At 33.1% G+C, this 21687-nt stretch overlaps 1 protein-coding gene across 1 annotated transcript in view; it reads left to right on the top strand.

Moving 5' to 3' along the window:
* Nucleotides 1-21687, top strand: part of LOC143912658 (opioid-binding protein/cell adhesion molecule homolog) — a 109965-nt gene that overhangs the window by 49634 nt on the left and 38644 nt on the right. The window contains exon 3 of the mRNA XM_077431953.1: nucleotides 5003-5210. Within this exon, the coding sequence (XP_077288079.1) occupies nucleotides 5003-5210 (208 nt within the window). The remainder of the gene's footprint in view (nucleotides 1-5002; nucleotides 5211-21687) is intronic.

Genomic DNA, 21687 nt, shown 5'->3' with positions numbered 1-21687 from the left:
CTTACATACATATATGGCTATTCATTACTGGTCAATTTTACGTTGTATCGATAAAAATTTCGATAACCGATACTAAGTTTCAGTTCGATAGGACTAACGGTGTTCAAAAAATCCCCAAAATACACAGACACACACATCTTTTCTAGATCATGAAAAAGTGATCAGTGATCGATTCTGATTTCGAATCAGTCAAAATCTCGAGTTCAAATTTTCGCATGATCATAAAACTTCATCTCTTATTACTACGTACATAGATAAAGTAAAACCTTAAATCGATCAAATAATCCAATCGTATGAAATGACATGTACAATCGCATGACTGCTCTTTTCGCTTTGCAAGACTTTTTGAAGCTTTTTAAGTTTTGTTCGTCTCCACACATTGCCAAACATCAGTATTCGAAAGTCATCAAAATTTATTCAAATCTAACCATAAAAAACTGGCCCATGCAAAGTAGTTTATTTTTGAAGCTGCAGAGACTGATTCCAATCACGGTGTTGGTAGTTTGCTGTCGATAGATTTACAATCGGATCGTAATGCTCGACGCTGTCTAAATGAGTATTACATAGGTCGATCGAAAAAGCCACTAGCGATGAAAAGTTACCTTTTGAACTCGACGATCTAAAAAAAGTCACATGTAAATAAACACCCAGAGTGGAGCGATGATCTCCCAATCCCCAGCCAATCTAACAGAAATCAATACACGCTTACTTTTTTTTCAATCGATCTTATTAAGTGATTGCAATTTAGTCACCTTTCCACTGAATTAATATTTCCACTTCCGTTAGTCTCAAAACTTCCAGACAGTTATTAACATTAACTGTTTTCAATTGCGGTGGAATTTTCACTTCGAGTAGATTGGATAGCTCCATTAATTGTTCGAAGTGACTATCGGCTAGACCTAAAATTATATTTTTAATTATCACATTTAAAGACGAAAACACGCATTTTGAAAGAATTGTCGTACTTATTTCTCCAGTGTAGCAATATTGCTTCAGTATTGCATCGATAACCTCCATGTCAAAATCGAAAAAAAATGCACTCACTTTATCTTCTTAAATTTCTTTCAATTGAAAAAAAATTACATATACATACATATGCTGAAACAAACCAGGGCATCATTAAATGGCTTGATCCTTAACCTAAAGTCGATAACTTATAACTTTAACCAATAAATTGTGAAAAGTTACTACAAAATAAGAAAGAAAAAAATATATATGTATGTGTGTGTATATATTACCTTCACGGCGCCCTTAAAGCTGGTGCGCCCGGGGCATCGATACCCCCGTCGCCCCCCCCCCCTGCTTATTACGCCACTGTACTTAGGTAACTTTTGCATGAGGGCCAATTTTTTATAGTTACCCCCACTGCTTATGTGTATCTATGTTTTACGACATTTGCTAAAACTTTCATGAGTATCGTGAGTGAGTTGCAGGAATCGGGGGAGGGGGCGCCCAAAAAAATTTCGCCTAAGGACGCCACAGATACTAGGAACGGCACTCTGTGCATCCTAAATTTATTTCGTTTTCGATAATGTAACGTAGAGATTAGGTGATTGGCGCTCGTCGACCACTGGTTTATTAGCGCTGATCACCTGATCTCGCGTTCGCCCCAAAAAGGCCTCAGCGTATGGACAAGCTGCATACAACAACCAATGAGATCTCGCGAACCATCGACCAATGATCTCTCGGCACGGAGAGTATCCGAGGGTATACATATTAACCAATACATTTAACCAGAAACATATGTAGATCAGTGGTTAGCGTGTAGTGCTTTCGGTTGTGTGGTCGCGGCTTCTATCTCTGACTTTGTTGATGGCCAGACAGATATGTGACTCTAAATGTTAATCATTTCCTTTCAGAATTTGCCAATTTATCTGATTTCATTGGAAACGGTTCCAACAAATTGGCAATCTTGTCCTATTTCTCGCAGAATTTGATATAACAGCATCTCAATTTTTTTTTTTTTTTTAAAATGCTGCAAAAAATTGTCCAAGGATGTTTCTATGGTGATTGTAATGTTTGATGATTGATTTTTGTAATAATACTTATCTACAATGTTGACAATATATGTCGTGTTAATAAAAAAAATAAAAATATGTGTATACCTGTATAAATAAAATAAAAATATTAGGTGGTATTAGTCCGTGCTTCATTCGGAGCTGGCAGGCCGTCGGAAGCTCTAGCACTACTACTGCTGCGTTTTTCACTCGGATCTCGGAAACTCTTCTATACGTCCACGCTACAATACTTTTATATTCCATGAATAATGTCATGCGTTAATCAAGTACTTTTTTTGTTTAATTACACATTCTAATATTTGCACACAGGGTGAAAATGAATTTGATCCAAGAATAGATATTATCATATAAGCGTCAAGTCGTGCGGAAATCGTTATCGCTTTATGTCGCGACCCTTTTTTCTATTTTTTTTGGTCAGGAAAAAATATGTCACATTGAAAAAAGTGCTATTTTTGCTATTGCGGCGAAAGATTTTCGACATATTAATTTTAGGTATCCGGCGATATGCCTTTTCAGATACTTTCCCAAACTCGCACGCTCGTGATTGATGGATCCACGTATATTAATTTTTCACCGACACGAAAACGTTATTATTGCCACGTATGATACGATATCATATACACACCATGGATAACTTTTCTCGCATACTAATCGCACCTATTTACATAAATATTGACATTATGTTATATGTACACACACGTGCATAATGTTTTCACTTGGCTTGATAAGCTGCTTCATTCGATACGTAAAATTTATACGGAAGTTTGCCAACTCGTCTCAGTCGTATGTAACTTTTGTCGATGTTGATTTAACGTGTCGAATCATTTTTGTGTGTTTTGTGTACTAATTATTATATCAGTGGTATTTTTTTTATATAAATATTCAATCATATTATATATGTACATATGTATATTACATAAAATAACATATTATATATCTGAGGTCGGAACGAAAAATAGAAATTTTGATTTTCCCGTGATTTATTCAATGGAAAAAATGCGTCGTATCAAGGTAACGTAAGATAAAAAAAATCATATATTTTAATGAAAGGCATCGTCTTCAACCAATCTTAAAAAATTACAAAGTTTCATATATTATTTTTTTAATATTAACTTTAATTTCATTAGTACATTAAAAATAAATACATAATTAAAAGTAACTTATTGACTGTTTGTATAATTGTATAAAATGCTACAAATATTTCAAATGTCTCTGTTGACGTTAATTGATATGTATTTATTGAATTTCGCTGAAGCTGCAAATTTACAAATTTGACCATATATGTATGTATGTATGTACATATGTCTCCGTGGATATTAATTGATATGTATTTATGTACTTTGTATAATACTGATAATATTTGTATCAAATATTATTACTCAAAATGGTATGTTCTAATATATTGAATTGAAATTTTACCAAAAATATAATTGCTTTTGCAGAAATTTTGAGTAAAATATCCACCCTCGAGTATGTTGTGAAAATTAAAAATTTCAACAAGATTTTTAAGGTAGATGTCCACTCGACTTAATTAACTTTGAACTGTTCACCGATAAGTGGTGTTACTTTATTGTTCGCTTGTCCGGAGCATATTGGAGTTTGGGTCTGTAATTTGGAGTCCCACTGAAATTAAATCCTCTCTGTTTTGATAGAAAGAGTTCAAAAAAAATTTCTTAGATGCCTTTATATGAAGAAATGTAAATATTACCCCAATTTATTTCCCACTGTCTTTTTACAAGGTATGCTAGGCTTTGATTCACTATCTTCGATAATAATTATTGCCATTTCCAAATATTTCTTTGGAGTATTAAAGGGAAGAATCGACAACCCTTCGATTTTATTTGAATTTAAAATTTCGGCGCCTGAATGCGGTAGAGCTTTGCGTCATCATTTACTTTTCCAACCTATTCCTGCGAAAACGCCTGCTTTCAATAACTCGTCCCCTGTACAGGCTATCCGGTTCCTTAATGTGATTGATGAGCATTTGGACCTGTTCAATTGTCATGTTGATGAGCTGGTTAGGTTCTTGAGATTCAACACGAGACTATTTGAATGAGATGAATGATTGGAATTTTTATTGTTTTTATTTTGTTATTTTTACTTTATCTATGTATGTAGTAACAATAGATGAAGTTTTGTGATCATGCGAAAATTCGAACTCGAGATTTTGAGTGATTCGAACTCAGAATCGATTACTGATCACGTTTTCATGATCTAGAAAAAATGTGTGTGTGTGGCTGTGTATTTTGGGGATTTTTCGAACACCTTTAGCCCTATCGAACTGAAACTTAGTATCGGTTACTGAAATTCTTATCGACACGACGTAAATTTTTTTTTTGTTTTTGTAAAACTAGTGTGACGCTTTGGGGCAACCTCTCAGGTCACACTGCTCATTTTATTGTTATTATTATTATAAATAATAAATTAAATAAATAAGAAACTGCAAAAATTTGCATTATTTTACGTTACGTTTACGTATTCTTATTTTACGTTAAACTTGTATCTATATTTTGTCAAATGCTTTGTCCTGTTTTTGAAGCTGTCATGAATTTCCACAGGTATCTTTTACGTTAAGAAAAGTCAAAATTTTCATTTTTACTCTGGCCTAATAAATGTATGTATGTACATATGAATATAACTGTGTATATAACGATGTAGTTAAAAATTGACCCCACTTGTTTGGCATTGCGGCTCGTTAGATGGAAACGAGACGCTCGACTCTCCAACGAGGGAATATAAAGAAAATTTCAAGAACCAGACCAGAGTGTCAACAAAAGAAGTCGACGGGCACACGTACAGCTCTACAGGGATGTCGAGATGCAGTGATTATGCACTTAAAGTCATTGTGAGCCGGAGACCCGCCCTAACGAGGTGTACGACTTTTGTGTTGAAAAATTCTCTTAATTTTCCCCGACGAGTTTTTTTCTCCTTTCGCGGAATCACTCCAGTGTATGACTTTTGTTTAATATTTTCGGGAATTTCAGGTGGCGTGGCTGAGGGTGGACACTCAGACCATTCTCACCATTCACAATCACGTGATAACGAAGAATCGTCGCATCGGAGTGAGCCACAGCGACCACAGAACATGGTATTTGCATATCAGAGAAGTGAGACCTGCAGATAGGGGATGGTACATGTGCCAGATCAACACCGACCCCATGAAAAGTCAACTAGGATACCTGGATGTCGTAGGTTAGTCTTATTTTGGTATGTAAAATGTACCAAAGAATACTTTTCGCACTTGTTAGTCACGTGCAATTGCCGGTCTGTGTTGTACCAATATGAATGGACCATAAGGGTTCGTTTATACCAGCACAGCTCAGGCCGGAAACTGCACGTAAAAAGCGGTACGAAAAATATTCTTTAGTATATTCTACATATATCAACATATCCATATGTTTCGTAATATGTACGTAGCGTAGAAGTAGCAGCAGCTGCAACCGACACAATTTATTCATATTGTACAGCAGTACTTATCACCGAAACGTATCAAGCAGAACCGGTTTTCTTTGGCCATTGAGGAAACATTCACACATGACGTGACGTCATAGTGATCAGTGCACCCGTGCTAACAAAAGTGTCGCCATATGCGTATGAAAATTTACGGAAACGTCATATTGTGACAATACTGACTCGACGATACGACGCAAGCAATATAGCGACGTATCATCGCGCTCTGTAAATTTATATTTAAGCCAATTTTAGCTTGCACTCGTCCAAAACAAGCATGAACATTCCGAAAAAGAGCAGTTCCGTATAGTATGAACAGAACTAGGCTTTTCCGTGCAGTGCTGTGCTAGACGCCAAGGCGTCAGTTAAAAATGCGTGTTTTAATTTTAAATAATGCAAAATCTACGAGGTGCATTATTGTTATTAGATATAAAAATCATTTCGTCGCGTATTATACGACGAATAATGTAAAACAAGTGCAAAAAATGAAAAAAATAACGGCTGAAGCAGAGCTGTCATTCCAAGGCAGATATCATTCTCACATTGACTGTTGAGTGTGGCTTGTACTGAATTATCCATCTTTCTAGCAGCTGTGAAGCACGTGTACAAGGGGCTTTATAGGGGAATATAATTATTTGTGTTCATTTAGATCATTTTTTTTTTATTTTGCAATGGCATAATTCGAATCATAGAGGTTTTGATTAGGAATGCATAAAATATGAAAACATTCATTTATACGCATTCAGTATATTTGGTGAAATAAAAATAAAGTTTAAGTCATGGTCACTCGCTATCCATCATAGTGCGGCAAGCGTCAATACCAATTTACCCATTGATTAGACGAAAATAAATAGTGGATTATTGGATTCAAATAGGATAGCATAAAAATAATAATTCGCTGGGATTATGACATGTTATAAATATGTAGATAATAGAATAGGTCATTGTTTTATTTTTGGCTTCGCTTCGTTCCGCTTTCGCTCTTATTTTTGTATTGTGCACAGTCCCGACGGCAATGGAATTAACAAGGGAAAATCTTTATCCTGTAGGGCTGGCTTGCTTTATATGTTTCGTATTTATGTATGCGTTGGGATGGTATAATAATTTTCTATTTATCGACGTTTACAGTCATAAATAACAAGCGGAAAGCGCTTCCAGACGTGTCACACGCGAAGTTAAATGAAAACTTTTGCACTTTCGAAAATTCACAACCGTTTTCCAGGCATCGCAGATGGACCCCTCAGATATAAACTATCGGAGTCGAAAAGTTTTTATCTCGTAAATAAATAACAAAATGTTTGCACAAAACTTTACACTCTCTGTTTGCATGCATAACTTTTATGATTCACACGTTCGAGTGCTGCTTTATCCCGTCTTCGTGTCTCACCTGGACGAAGTTCCAGCTTCATTCGTTAATTCTAATTTAAAAGATGTGCAATGAGTACTCTCACGCCGTTTATCGATCGTCTGAAATGAAAGCATATGTACCTATACATGCATACGTACATACATACATACATACATACATACGCGTATAGAAAATTCGAAAGTACGTAATACTGTATTAGGAAGCAGAACTTTTCCTCATTTAATATTTATAATTATATCTGGATATTCTATCAGACCTGGATTTACATGAATTTGCATCCATTAGCAATAGGATAAATTAAATTCACACCAGGTACTCTCAATCTCTTTGCATTTTAATATATTTATTAATTTAAATCTGTTCACGACCGTAATACAACTTTGTCCTAGTTTGAATATTTCCTTCTTATTTTATTTTGAACTGAAAATAAAGTAAGCAAACACGTATACTAAATCATAGTAAGGTTATTTATTATGTTTTAAATATTGAGTCATACAAATATAGATAAAGATTATATTTTTTAAAAATCAACAAATCCTAATTATTCTATCGTTTATTAATAACTATGTAAATACATACATACTTAACTTCTAAATTATAGATGACCTACATATGTATGTATTGATAATATGTAATTTCTATTTTTTATATAAAATTTATATTTTACAATGTTTTCAAATACGGGTTTTCAATTACGGGTATTAAACTTGTACATATGTTTATAAATTAATCGATTATAAATTTAAAATCATATTCAAATAAAATAGGTTTTGCCAATTTGATGAGGAACCGTTTCAACAATTAAATCAGATAAATTGGCAAACTCTGGTAGGAAACAATCGACTTGGAGTCACAAATATCGCCATCTGGCCAGCAGCACTGCAGAAATACTCTGAATAAATAATCTTAAATCGAGATCAACTCAATACTTGAACCCATAAACTTCTCGGTGGTTAGCATAAACGCAACCACCAAGCTATACTGCTGGCTTTTAAAATTTAAAAATGGATATTCGAATGAAAAAAATAGCTTAGTTCGCTCGTCCAACGTACTAGTCTAAATTAAAACTATACATCTTTTTTAGTGGCGTCTGAGCTTTCTTCGCGCGTGAAAACCTCCTGTGAATGCTGGGGGAAATGGTCGGAAAATTACGTCGGCGTTCAAGTTTCGGCGAATTTTTAAGACTCTTAAAAACTTGGGCAGTTAGCCGAGAGCCGGGTAAAATGTGTATGGAATAGCATAATAAAAGTGCAATATTTTCCCTGCGTTGCGGTGCATCCGGATTGAGATATTAGCTTAACGTGAGACCGTTGAGGCACACCATCTGCAAATGCGAGCTTCGTTCACCGTTCGAAATGCGATATCCGATGCACAGTTTAATAAAATATATGTATGTATGTACTTATAGTTTAATGTGTAGACTGGGTTGATATATTTATTTGTGCGGTATTGTATTTCCACTGTGACAAATCGCGTGGAAATTCGGAAACGGCAATGTCGACGAGAAAATAAAAATTGGTCGTATTGTTTTCACGTTTTCTGCATCTGAAAAGTTGAGCCACACGAAAGCTGTACAATCGGAGAAAATTCATTTTAAAATGGATTCAACGCGGACGCCGCCAATAATCGATTTCGTTTTTTTTTGTCTTCTCCAATCTATATGTAAATAAATAATTGAAAAAAAGTCTATTGTTTTACGTTACTTATACAGATTTGTAGGCGGTGCTGTAATCGAATCGGTTCTCGACTTCCAAATTTTCAATGCTTTATATTTATTTATGTAATTAAATTCTACAAGTAATACTGTCAGCTATATTCATACATAAATGTAAATATACATACATATACCTTTTTACTCGTCAAGTCATAGATTTGTCGCATTTAATGCAAAGTTCATTGGAATAGAACTGATCTATATTTTTATTTAGACCATCAAATAAAGAAGCTACGAAAAACTTAATTGGTTTTTTCGAATTATTTTTTTCAAGTTTTCATATTTATTAAAATATATTATTTAAATTAAATCAACGCATTTACAACATACACATGTATGAATATTATTATTTATAATTAATTATATCATCATCATCTATCATTCACTGCTGGATGAAGACCTTACCTAAACGCTTCCATTCGTTTCTATTTTGCACAACTCTCATCCATTTCCTAACTTCGTCTACCCATCTTCCTTTCGATCTTCCGTTAACCCTTTTGAATTCTCTCTGGTACTATTCTAGCACTTCTTTTGTCCACCTTTCGTCCATTCTTCTAGCTATGTGGCTCATCCATTGCCATTTCAATCTCTTCACTCTATCCACTGTATCCACTACCCTTTTCATACTTCTCACCCAGGTATTCCGTTTCCTGTCTTTCCTCGTTATGCCAAGTATACAACGTTCCATATTTCTGTGAGTGTATTGGACTTTGTGTAACATATTGGAGTTAAATTTTCAAAAAGAAATTATAAATGTTACTATAATTCTTGATAAAATAAATTTAAATGTGTGACTTTCGACATGTTTCAAAGTCAGTTCAATACACTTTTATATTTAAAAAGTAAAAAAGTTCCTATCGTTGAAAAGGAAGATTTGTAAATTATTTAACTACACAACTAGACAGTTCCAAACAACACAATTTCTCATGAGAAAAATTTTATTTAAGTTTTTGTATCAAAGGAAAATAAAAATTTTGTTTTCATTTAAATTTCAGACGTTAAAATTTTCCATTGTTTCGTATTTATTTTTAATACATATTTCTAATGCTCTTGTGTAATTGACAAGTGTCCATTTGTTACGAAACCACTTTCTAATATAATAAATTGCTCTAAGCAATCATCATATATCTATATATGTACATATATATATATTAGAATTGTGACACACATTATATTCAAAAGTTCGATACGCAAAAGTGTGTGAATATAAAAAAAGGGCGAAAAATCAGGAAAAGCGAAATGAAAAGTCATCGCAGTTCGAATTTTCATTTCAACTTCGCATTTGAAGCAGTCGCCAAAGTATTTTCACGGACATTTGCGTTTTGATTTGGCGACAAAAGCTTGCGTAAGTTGCGTCAACCATTGCACAATCGACCAAAGGGTGCGGCCCTTTTCATTTCGAACCCTTTTTCGCTCAAAAGCGCAAAATTCTGACCGTTTTAAAACCGGCCCACTTTAACAGAAAATAATTGAACCGGGCAAAAGTGAACCAACGCTTAATTTCACAAAATTAAAATACGATGCGGGTATGGATATGTATTATATGACAGTATATGTATGGAGATTATCGGGTAGTACCTGGGACTATGCGCGCTCTAATTCGGTGGACTAAAACTAGCAGTTTAGCATCACCGACCAGATGCAATTGCACACACAATTAATGCACCGACAACCCTACATCTCCCTGCATCCTCCCTCGCCCCGATGCAGCCGATTAATCAAGCGGCAGCCGTTTCAAACAACCCTAAATTGGTAGCCGGAAATCAGATGTACATACATCCGACACGCTCGATCACCGTATGGACACTTTCACACCGTGTTATATATATTATACAAGATCGCTCTCAAACATTGTTAGTTATCTACGAATGTATTCATACACATACATACAATATCTAAAAAATATTTTTGACGTAGATTTCTACCAGTGGCATGATAGGTTGCCCCAAATCGAGACTTATGATCAAACTTGTTTCAAGATGGAAAGCTCAAATAGGAAACGATTGACTTGGAGTCACAAATATTCAAATCTGACCAGTATCACCGCAAAAATACTTCAAATAATACTACGTATGATTCTTTTCAATCGAGATCTGATCAGGGGTCGAGCTCAGGACTTCTCAGTTGCCGGCCAACATATGTACGCTAACTACTAAGCTATACATACTGCTGAGTTTTAATGTATTTAAAGGATAATATATAGCGTTCAAAATCTTTTTCAATCCAAAATTCCTTGACCTTTAAAGCGGGTTTAGAATATATTTATTTATCCATTGTGTATTAACCCCGACCATAACTGCTACTATAGGTTACCCAAAGTAGCACCTATGATCAAACTTTTGTACATAAGTACAAAATACCATCATTGCACATAATGATTACACACAAAAAATGAGTTGAAAACACTGCGGAAGCCGTATTAGCAGCTCCTTCGTATGTAGATGTACCTCTTCACAATTCGCCGAGCAAAACTGAAGAGTTGATTGCAGTGCACCTTAATATTGCTGCTGCTTCATTCAATTCAAACAGAAAGGTCGATCGTCCCGACATTTATCGTCATTGTCATCGCCAAGTCTTCCAAATATTCCATCAATGACAGCCAGCTCCACTATTTGGTCCTTCTTGCGAAAATTTTGAGATTATTGATGCGAATTAAAAATCACGAAACACTAAAGATAAAGGTGTTTATTCACTCTGTTGAATAAACATTTCACTACCACTTATTTTTAATACGATACTATTAAATTATGTATTTTGTAACAATAATAATTATTTGGCCTGGTGACTTGTTTATATTCACAGTAGTGTGGCGTCAAATTATGCGAAAAAAAAAGCTTTTAATATATCAAGTCCCATAAAAGACCGTAATAAACGAAACTATTCTCAATTGTAATGAGTTTATTAATCAAATGAACAAGGCCGTTGGTAATAACAAAATAATCAAATAAACAAGGCCGTTGGTAATAACAAAAAAAATTAAATCGTTTTAAATAATCTCTTTATTGGTGAAAATATTCTTTAAGACAGTTCTTTAAATAAGAACACGTTCACTAGCAACAGAATCCCCAAAAATTCAGTACAATAAAAATAAACCTTGTACTTGGATACGCTATTTAAAAAATATATATAGAACTTATTTCTGCGAAAAAATCCTATGATATATGCCCGTGTCACAGAAATCTAATCAAAATATTATATTATATTAAACAAGTTTCCAAAGCACCTAGTATTTATTATATGCAAATTGTTTTCTACTATTCTTACATAACAAAAAAAATCAATTAGTTTTAAAATAAAAATTAATTTAGTTGTCGTATGTTTTCTACAAATAACATAATTCATTCTTTGTACATAGGTACTAGTATAGGAATGCTATTTCAGAAAATGTGTGTTTTAAGATTTTCTTCAATTTATAAGAGATAAAAATCCGCTGTGGTTGAAAGCATTTGTTTGTCTTACTAGAAAAATTTTCCTGAAATGTCTTCTGGAATAAAGAAATGTCAATAGACTTGTCGTTTTAACTTGGGTCACCAAAGGATTTTCTTCCATTGAAATTCTAAAACAAATATTCTTTTCAGACAGTGCTCTCCCCCTGTTCATTCCGTTTTAATTCGAATGCAATTTAAATTTATAAACGTCGACGAAAGAAAGTTCGCATTCAATCATCGCAGTAAATTTTATACGCACCTCTATCCAAACTAAAGATCTCTAAATTGAAAAAAATAAAATAAAAAAAAAACTTTTTCAATATACACTTACGGCAATGGGACATTAAGATTTATACGAAAACTTTTTCGCAATATTAGTGACAGGGCTATAAAACTCAACCAACTTTTAACCGTAAAAGTCGAGCCGAATTTTAAATCAATCACAAACGTCAGTCGGACTCACACAGCCATCGCTTCAAATAATTAGCGTTAAATTAAAAGTTCCGTCAAAAAAAATTTTGAGAATCGTATGTAAAGTTGTCGACTGCATGCATTTAATGCAATAAACTATTGTCAATCTGTTTCGCTTTCACGTCATGTTTCTATTAACGAGCGCAACCGTGGGTTTCAGCCATTGCTCAATTCAAATCCAAATACTTTTATGTCAATAATTTTAGATTTCAGTTTAAAACATGATTTCGAGCTAGAATTACGTAACATGTTCGTTGAAAAATAGTTAACAAACAGTATTATTGGCAGTATTTATTATGGTTTGAGTACAATGGAAAAATTCTTTCATTTCTCACACTCATCTGAAAAGTCCCAAAAATCTCTCAGACCCCAAAACGATAATTTTTAGAAACAAATTACAGATTTATTATTTTCAAATATGATGCTTAAAATTCTGGAATAGTCAAAATGAATGAATAAGTAACTTCTAGTAACCTAAACCAATATAAAAAAGCTTTTAAAAATAAACTAAACGATATTAAAAATAAATTAAAGATATTTAAAAATAAATTAAAGATATTATATATCTACATATGTATGTAGTTCTTTTTTTTTTATTCTTATTGTATAATTTTTACTTTATCTATGCCGTAGCAGCAATAGATGAAATTTTATGATCATGTGAAAATTCAAACTCGACATTTTGAAATTATAATATATATCTAGAAGTAGCTTAATACCAAATATATATAAAATTTGGTAAACACCCGTCGATCGGACCGGTCGACAGTTTTCTCTTGTTTGATTTTTCTTCCAGTGCTTTTTTTCGACCCTTTAAATATGTGGGATCTTCACGATAAAATTCTAGTGTAATCCTTGTATCAATATGATTTAAAAAAAATCATTTAATTTACTAAACCGGAAATGGGATCTTTTCCTCTTAGGAAAGTCAAAGTTGTGACCACACGATTTTTCCCACACCACTGCTTGTATCAAGCTGAAAATTTACATTTGTATTCTTTATGTTATAACTTAGAGTTGATAAGGTTTTGGCTAGAATTCGTAAGCCGGAAGTAGTATTTTTTTTTTAAACAATATTTCATTATTTTATTTTGACCTTTTAAATTATTTCTATGTTCTTGATATTTGATGTTTATAATATATATTTATAGTGAAGAAAACATGTTTATAGAAGAAAAAATTTTGAACAAAATGCACTTATAGCCGGTTTGTTTGAATGTGTATTTATGTTTCATTATCGAATTTTTTTTTTATACTTCTTATGTTCCCAAATACATAGATAAAATTGTAGGTTGTTCACATTCGATTTTTTTTTAATTCCATTTCCTCCAGTTTTTTATTTTTTTTATAACATAAATTAGTGTCTGAATATTCACATCTTTCTATATCATTAAATAGTAGAAAGTCCATATCTTTAGCAATTCATTCCTTAACCAAAAATTTAACAATTTTCATTTGAGCTTATCAGTAGATATGTAAATATTATATAATCAATACAGAACTTTATATATTTTCAAACATTGTATCAAAATCTTACAATGTCAAATTTTCTGTTAAGATATATAAATGTCATAAAGTTTATCCCAGTCAGTCAAAGTAAATTCAAAAAAAGAATTTTTCCGATTCATTTTATTCATAAAGCTATACAAACATATTTTGGTCGTCCAGGTTATATTTACATAGCTATTATGCATATTTTATCAGTCTGCTTGTATAAAGATCAATTTTTACACGTCAAGGAACATTCACCTATAAAAAATTCGTCACCTTTGTTTATTGAAGGCCCGGAACTCGACCCAAACACGTATAAGTCGACGTTCTCATGGTAAAAATGAACAAATTGAAACGATCAATCGCAAATTTGACCCTACACATGTTTGACCGGCATTTTGAACGTTTGATCGCATTGTTTAGCCACGAAACAGAGCATTGGGTTTCGCTCGCGCTCGCACAAATCGCTCGCTCAAATGAAGTCTCTTTGTGGTGCTGTCATCCACAATGCCTATTGTCGCTTTGTTGCGAAAAAAGTGCACCGGGCGGGGACGGGGGATGGTTGGAATTCGCCAACAAAGAGGCCACCCCCTCGCACCCACCCCGGGGGGTATAAACAAATGATGCAACACTCGCAGCGACAATTACTTTTGTCTGGCGCACGAGAATGCAATTGTGTAACGAGATGAGGGCTGGACGACTCTTGGAGCCGACGCTGCGGTGGGTTAAGGGTGGTTTGTGGGTGGTAGGGTGGAAAAGGGACTCAGCCTGCCGTAGACAGGTGTGTTACACCGCCGGCACGTGACCGGTACGCATAATCCAATTATGTGTCGAGGTTCTATCAAAAAATTCTATGAGTACCCGCTTTGAATTACAAAATTACATAACTATGTATTGTATGAGCCGTTATATTTGAAAGTGGCGGAAGTCCAATTTTCAGTTCCAAAAACACTTTCTGTTTGACTTTCACAAATTGTTATCGCTTATTTTAATTCGATATTTCCAGAATCTTGGAACAGCAGAATAAACGTATTATAGGCCACCAGTATTTTTAAATATTGTTAAACGCACAACATTATATTTAATGTTTTGCGAAATATTTCTCGAAATGAAGAAAAGTGAACTTTTGCCACTTTCAAATATAACGGCTCATATATATATACTAGAGTGATATTATTTCGATTTATTACACGCAGGCAACTCACTTTTTTCAAGTCATACCTTACTCCAAAGCCCCAATGATTATACATAACTATTTTATAAAACCAATCCAATTATACATACATATGTATGTGCATAAATTTAAGGCGTAGAATCTACACCTACAAACATACATACAAAACCAAAAAAAAAAAAAAAACATTTTTATCTATATACATACATACTTTAGTTAGATTATTCAGCTTTATTATGTTTATTTATTTAAGTTCGGACTATTGTGGCATTACAGAAATCTAGAAAAGAGAAAGACAAAAAAATATGTATGTACATATATATGTACAGACAAAAATACATTTATATTAATCATAAAAAACAATTGCGTTACCAATGGAAGAGAATATTAAAAATATCAAATAACAGAATACATGGTAGGGTATGTCTCGCATCCACTGCCAGCACCAATATTTAAGAACTATTTACATTTATATTCTCCTCTTTGGTACTTTGGAATAATATAATATTGTAACTAACAATTCTTTCCTTAAATTATTTATTTATTTACACTTGAAAAGGGCGGAATAGCCGATGAACGCAATTTTATATTTGGCCATGATGCCATTTTTTGGGTTTCCGCTGGGCAATATCTATGGTATTAAACTTGTACATATATAAATTTATAGATTACGTATTTTTAAATCATATTCAAATAGCGGTGATGTAGTAATTAGTGGGTAGGATGGTTTTGGCCAATTTGATAAAGAACCATTTTAACAATGAAACCAGATAAATTGGCAAATTGATAGGAAACGATCGACTTCAAGTCACAAATATACATCTATGAAAACCACAAATATCTACATATGAAAAAATATGTGAATCACAATTCGATTTATGTACATTTTATTTAAATAAAGTTCAACATAGTGACATTCGTTGAAGTGAGTATGTGAAAATACTAAAATTGAAATCCCCAATAATTCGATTTTTAGTAATACATACACTGAATTGCATAATCGTATTTCATTACATAAATACCAGTTAATCAATAAATATTTGTTTTAAAAATGTGTGTATGTCTTTAGAATACAAGGTTATTATTTATATTCAGTGTATTTTTTGATCGCACCCAATAAGTTGGCTTTGACCGATTTATTGGCAATAGCGTGTGGAATTTATTTTCGTTTTGTGTAAGCTTTATTTCTGTTCGATTGATTTTTTTTTCACTATTATAGATTTTTACGTACAAATTGTTGTGCGGCACTGTCTTTGCAACATAAAAGGCATTGAATTCACGCGCGTCAGTCAGTCGTCTACTGTTTGTATACTTTGAATTGAGATTGAACGAAAACAATACAATTAATTTTATTTCAAAATTTATTACATTCGCCTGCCACGAAAAGGAAATATTGGACGTTCAGTTAGTTGATAGATCTTTTGTGTAATGCACCTATACATAGATTTCGCAATATTACGTCTACGTAATTCTTCCTAATGTAAGATAGCCATTGATTAGTTGTCTACAGACAAATCTCTAATAGTTTTTCTGTTGTAGAAGTAACTCAGGGAATAAATAGGCTACTTTTACACGATGCATAACTAATTTTTTTGTTTTGTTTTGTACATATGTTTAATCTCAAAATTGCATTTCTTAGTGATTTTTTTTTTTGTTTGACAAAAGATTATCAAAAACGAAGTCAAGAGATTTGTATGTCGTAGCGTTTTTAGGTAAGGCAAATGTCGTCGCCAGCATCTTCCAGAAACTTGTCTACAAACAAATCTATGGATGAATGGCCACCTTAATTAATAACACCAACAAGATAAAAAATAGTAGCATTTTATGAGTTTGATATTAACCACTTCATCGCCATAAGCGCACCGGTGTGCGCTCCTTAGTATTTAAGGCTATGACTCAAAATTAATTTTGGTTTCTTCACAGTGACATCTAAAAATATCCTGTGATACTAATGAAATCGAAAAAAGTCAATATTTTTTATTAGTTTGTGATATATTCAAGAGGTAGTGTCAACGGTTGGCAGTAAACACATATAATGAAATAATCGAATGGGTTTATACAAACGCGTGGCGATTAAGTGGTAATTTTTTTTTTCGTGTATTATTTTATTTAATTTTTTATTTTTTTATTTAATTTACACCAAGAAGGCCTAACAGGTAAACCCAATGCACCTTCCTGGCCAAAGACAATTATATAAACATATATGTACACCATCCATATATACACAAATTCTTACACGTATACACAAATACACATACATACATTCATAGATATAAAAATACACATATATACATATACATACATACACACCTACATATATATATATATATATATATATATATATATATATATATATATATATATATATATATATATATATATATATATATATATATATTCACATATACATACATACACATATACATATACATATGCACATACACATACATTACATACATCCATAAACATACAAATTTATATTTACTTTATTCTTTACTTTTTAATTTGTTTTCCTTATATTTATCTTTTTCATTTTTGTAAAAATCTATTATTGGACTCGGATGTTACATATATTATTTATTTACTTTTTGTTTTTGTTATACCTATCTCTGTACATCCTGTCTGTTGATTTTTCAATTAATAAAATAAATAAATAAATAAATAAATACAAACATTATACATGCATATACACATAAACACATAAATAAAGATAAATTACTCATAATAAAATTACAAAATGAAAACAACATGTGTAAATATGTATGTAGCTAGAAGTCATTTAAAATATATGTACTAGTGTTATGCCCGTTGATTTCAACGACTAGTTTCGGAAAGGAATTGATACACGAATTAAAATAAAGTTATATGTTATATATACATACATAAATACAAAATAGGGTAATTTATAGGCACGCGCATGTATTAATAGTAAAATGTTGAGTGCACACTCGCCAATCCAACCCGTTCACCGTCTTCGTGGATGTGTGTATATGTGTACGCTGACGTCACCCATTCCAAGTCAGGTGCTCAATATCAAGAGCACATTTCAGACGCTCCACACCGCCCCCACTTCCTTGCATCTCCTCGACACGTTCGGTCGTCACTCCACATCCCTATAGCGGATGATAAAAATGCATCCATTGGTCAGAATGTATCGTCGTCGCTCTAATTGGTCAAACCTTTTAGTCCACTTCACGTTGATTGGTTGTGCGCGTGTATTTATATTATGAAATATCTCTAGGCACAACATATACTGCTGGTATTCTAAAATCTTTTTTTTTTTAATCTCCATCCTGGTTAACGCGTCCGCCACATACCAACATATGTACATACATCGAGTTCGTTTATACATACATATATAAGCCAGCAGCATAGCTCGATCGTTAAGCTTCTGCTTAGCGTCGAGAGGCGCCGGATTCGATCCCATGAGCTGACTTCGATTGAAAAGTATTTTTCTGAGTACATCTGTAGTGCTGCTGGTCAGACTTGGATATTTGTGACTCCAGATCGATCGTTTCCTAGTAGAGATTGATAATTTTCTCTGATTTCATAGTGGTTTCCGTTTAAAAATTGGCTAAAAATCGTTCCTACCTACTATGTCACCACTATTTGAGTATGATTAACTTGCAATAAAATGTATCTACAATTCATAGATGTCTCGTTAATTTGCGAGTTTTTCAGTGTCTCGTAATTCAACGACGTAATAAAATGCTGCATTGTAATTATAATTTGTAGTTGGTCAGGAAGGTGCATTGGGGCTTACCTGTAAGACCTTCCTGGTATATATGTAAAAATAAATAAATATATTATACATACTAAAGTCCTCTAAACTCAATCGTAATGTACGTACAAATGTACATATGTATGTACATGCAGTACAACGCAACAACATTACGAATCGATTGGCTCCATTACGTGCACGCTCTATTTAACAAAACTTCGATACCGAACGTGTGTACACGTGTGTAAGAGCGTGTGTGTACAAAAGTTTGACCGCCAAACAGTCGCGTGTCGCGTGCCAGGGGTATATTGCACCCCGGGCATAAAATAACCCTTAGCGCACCGCAACTCTCCCAAAAAATCCCGGCGCGACTTGTGTTTATTAAGATTTCGACCGATAAGTGGACGCGGATTCGTTTTAATAATAATCATGCGGAGAGACGAGGGGGAGGTGGTTGAGGAGGGGGGGGTATTTACTTTCGGCAAACTATTCTTAATAAGATTACAAAACTAAACTGTCACGGCAGCCGGCCATTTTAGGGTTATACAATAACAATAAAACGATATTTATTTTCTCCGTGCCGTTTATTGATATGCCGCCGCATAGTATTATTTATTTGGTTTTGTGTTTTTGTTTTTTTTTTTTTGTATTGTCGTTCGTAATAACTTTTAATAACCGTTATTTTTTATTTTATCCTTAATAAATATTCGTGATTTTCGCCTATATAATATTTAAAATATTAATAGTCATACGAATGTGTTTCAATTAATGTTGTGTGTGTAATCGCGAAATCGGGAATTAATTAAAATTACATATCACATTCACACGCGTGTAAAATGTACTTTAGTAGCAAAAATTAAATACTTTGAGAAAATAAATCTTTTGTCTAAATTTATTTATATTTTAATAACCTACTATTACATTTTAAATTATTTATTTTTATTTAAATAACGTATTTTATTTTGTATATAATACCTAAGAATCATAAATCTACATACTAAAAAAAATACATACTAAAAAAAAATAATAAAAAATATATTTTTTTAAATTATTACTAGCTGAACCCGGCATGCGTTGCAATGCCACAATAAGGCAAGCAATTCCCATTCCTGTTCCCGTTCCCGTTTCTCATTGTGTTTCCATAAGTGAATGCTTCAGTTTCAAATTAATACTCAATAATCAAATTAAATTACAGTAATTATAATTTGTTGGAAAAACGCAGGCAGCGAACACATTTGAAATTATTCAATTGTTTGTTTTTTTTACCCTTTAAAACGCGAACACATTTGAAATTATTGCGTTGCAATGCCACTCATTCCCTTTTTTCCCGTTTCCGTTCCCGTTTCCGTTCCCGTTTTTGGACGATTTTTTTTACATAAACCATCGCGGGCATATAACTCCTGTAATTTTATCGCAATCGGTTGAATAGTAATTATTTATTTATTTATTTATTCTAAACAGACCATTGTGGCATAACAGGAATTCCTAAAGCGCCACATGTAATGCACCACAGTTCCTAAAGCGGTCAAAAAATATAACACAAAAAAAACAAAATAACTAATAATAAATAAATTAAACATTAATTAATACATAACGGAAATAATATACTCATCAATTATACATAAAAAATACATTTGAACATAAACATAAATACATCCATACATAAACATAAAAATAGCATTTAATAATAACAGATAAAGTAAAAATATCAAATAAAAAATATAGCATAAGGAATGCCTTGCAACTACAGCCAGTTCCAATAAATATGTAAGAAACAACTACAAATACAAAACATTCCTGTAAGGCCCAAATGGAAGTGAGTTAATCAAAATTTCACTCATAAATCACAATCAATCATGAAAACAGTGATGAGCGCAGACTACCAGATAAATGGGTTAGAGTAATTTCCGACAATTTACGCTCACTAAGGTGGAAAATATCACATTCAGTCTCGGCAGCAACGATTTCATTAAGAAGTCGAATAGCTCTTGGAATAGGAGCCATTCGAAAAAGGACTGTGCAGGCAGGAGGTACAGCCAGCAAATGATGATGTCTTCCACGCACATAGTGATTAGGGACATAAAGTCCCAACTGCTCCAGCAACAACGGGCATGATATATTACCACGTAAGAGCAGGAGTACACGCTGTGTACACGCTGGGGTACAAATATAAGGCGGTTTTGATCAGTGCTTCATTCGGAGCTGGCAGGCCGACTGGTCACGAACAACCAGCAACATATGTAGATCAGTGATTAGTATGCAATGCTTTCAATTGTGTGGTCATGGGTTCTATTCCTGGCTTTGTTTCCTAACCAGACCTTGGGTAGGTGACTCGAAGATCGATCGTTTTCTTTCGGAGTTTGCCCATTTATCTGATTTCATTGGAAACGGTTCCATAAATTGACAATCCTGTCCTAGTTCTAATTTGTTGATATTTAAAAATTCCGCAAAAATCTGTCCATAGATGTCTCTATGGTGATTGTAATGATTGATGGTGAATGTTTATAATTGGCCTTGAATAATACTGATGTACAGTGTTAATAAAAATGGGTGTAGCCTGTATAAATAAATAAATAATAATAACAATCTCTACCACTACTATTCACTTCAATCTCGTAAGCCCCTCTACACGTCTACGCTACAGTATGTAAATATATTTCATTTTCAACATGGCTTTGAGAAAATATTGTTTAGATCTTCCAAGTCAGATTTTATTCTGCCCACATTACGTTGAAACGATTCCATACATAAATTAACACTACCGAATTTTCATCCTTTCCAAAAAATAGCTTCAGCTTATCATCATAAGTGGATGCAACTCACTCACTGCAGAATTATCTTCCCTTCCCAA

This window comes from Arctopsyche grandis, chromosome 6 (assembly GCF_051622035.1).
Source record: "Arctopsyche grandis isolate Sample6627 chromosome 6, ASM5162203v2, whole genome shotgun sequence".
Lineage (NCBI taxonomy): Eukaryota > Metazoa > Arthropoda > Insecta > Trichoptera > Hydropsychidae > Arctopsyche > Arctopsyche grandis.
Note: the sequence above shows the minus strand (reverse complement) of the source record. Positions and strands in the feature narration are given on the sequence as shown.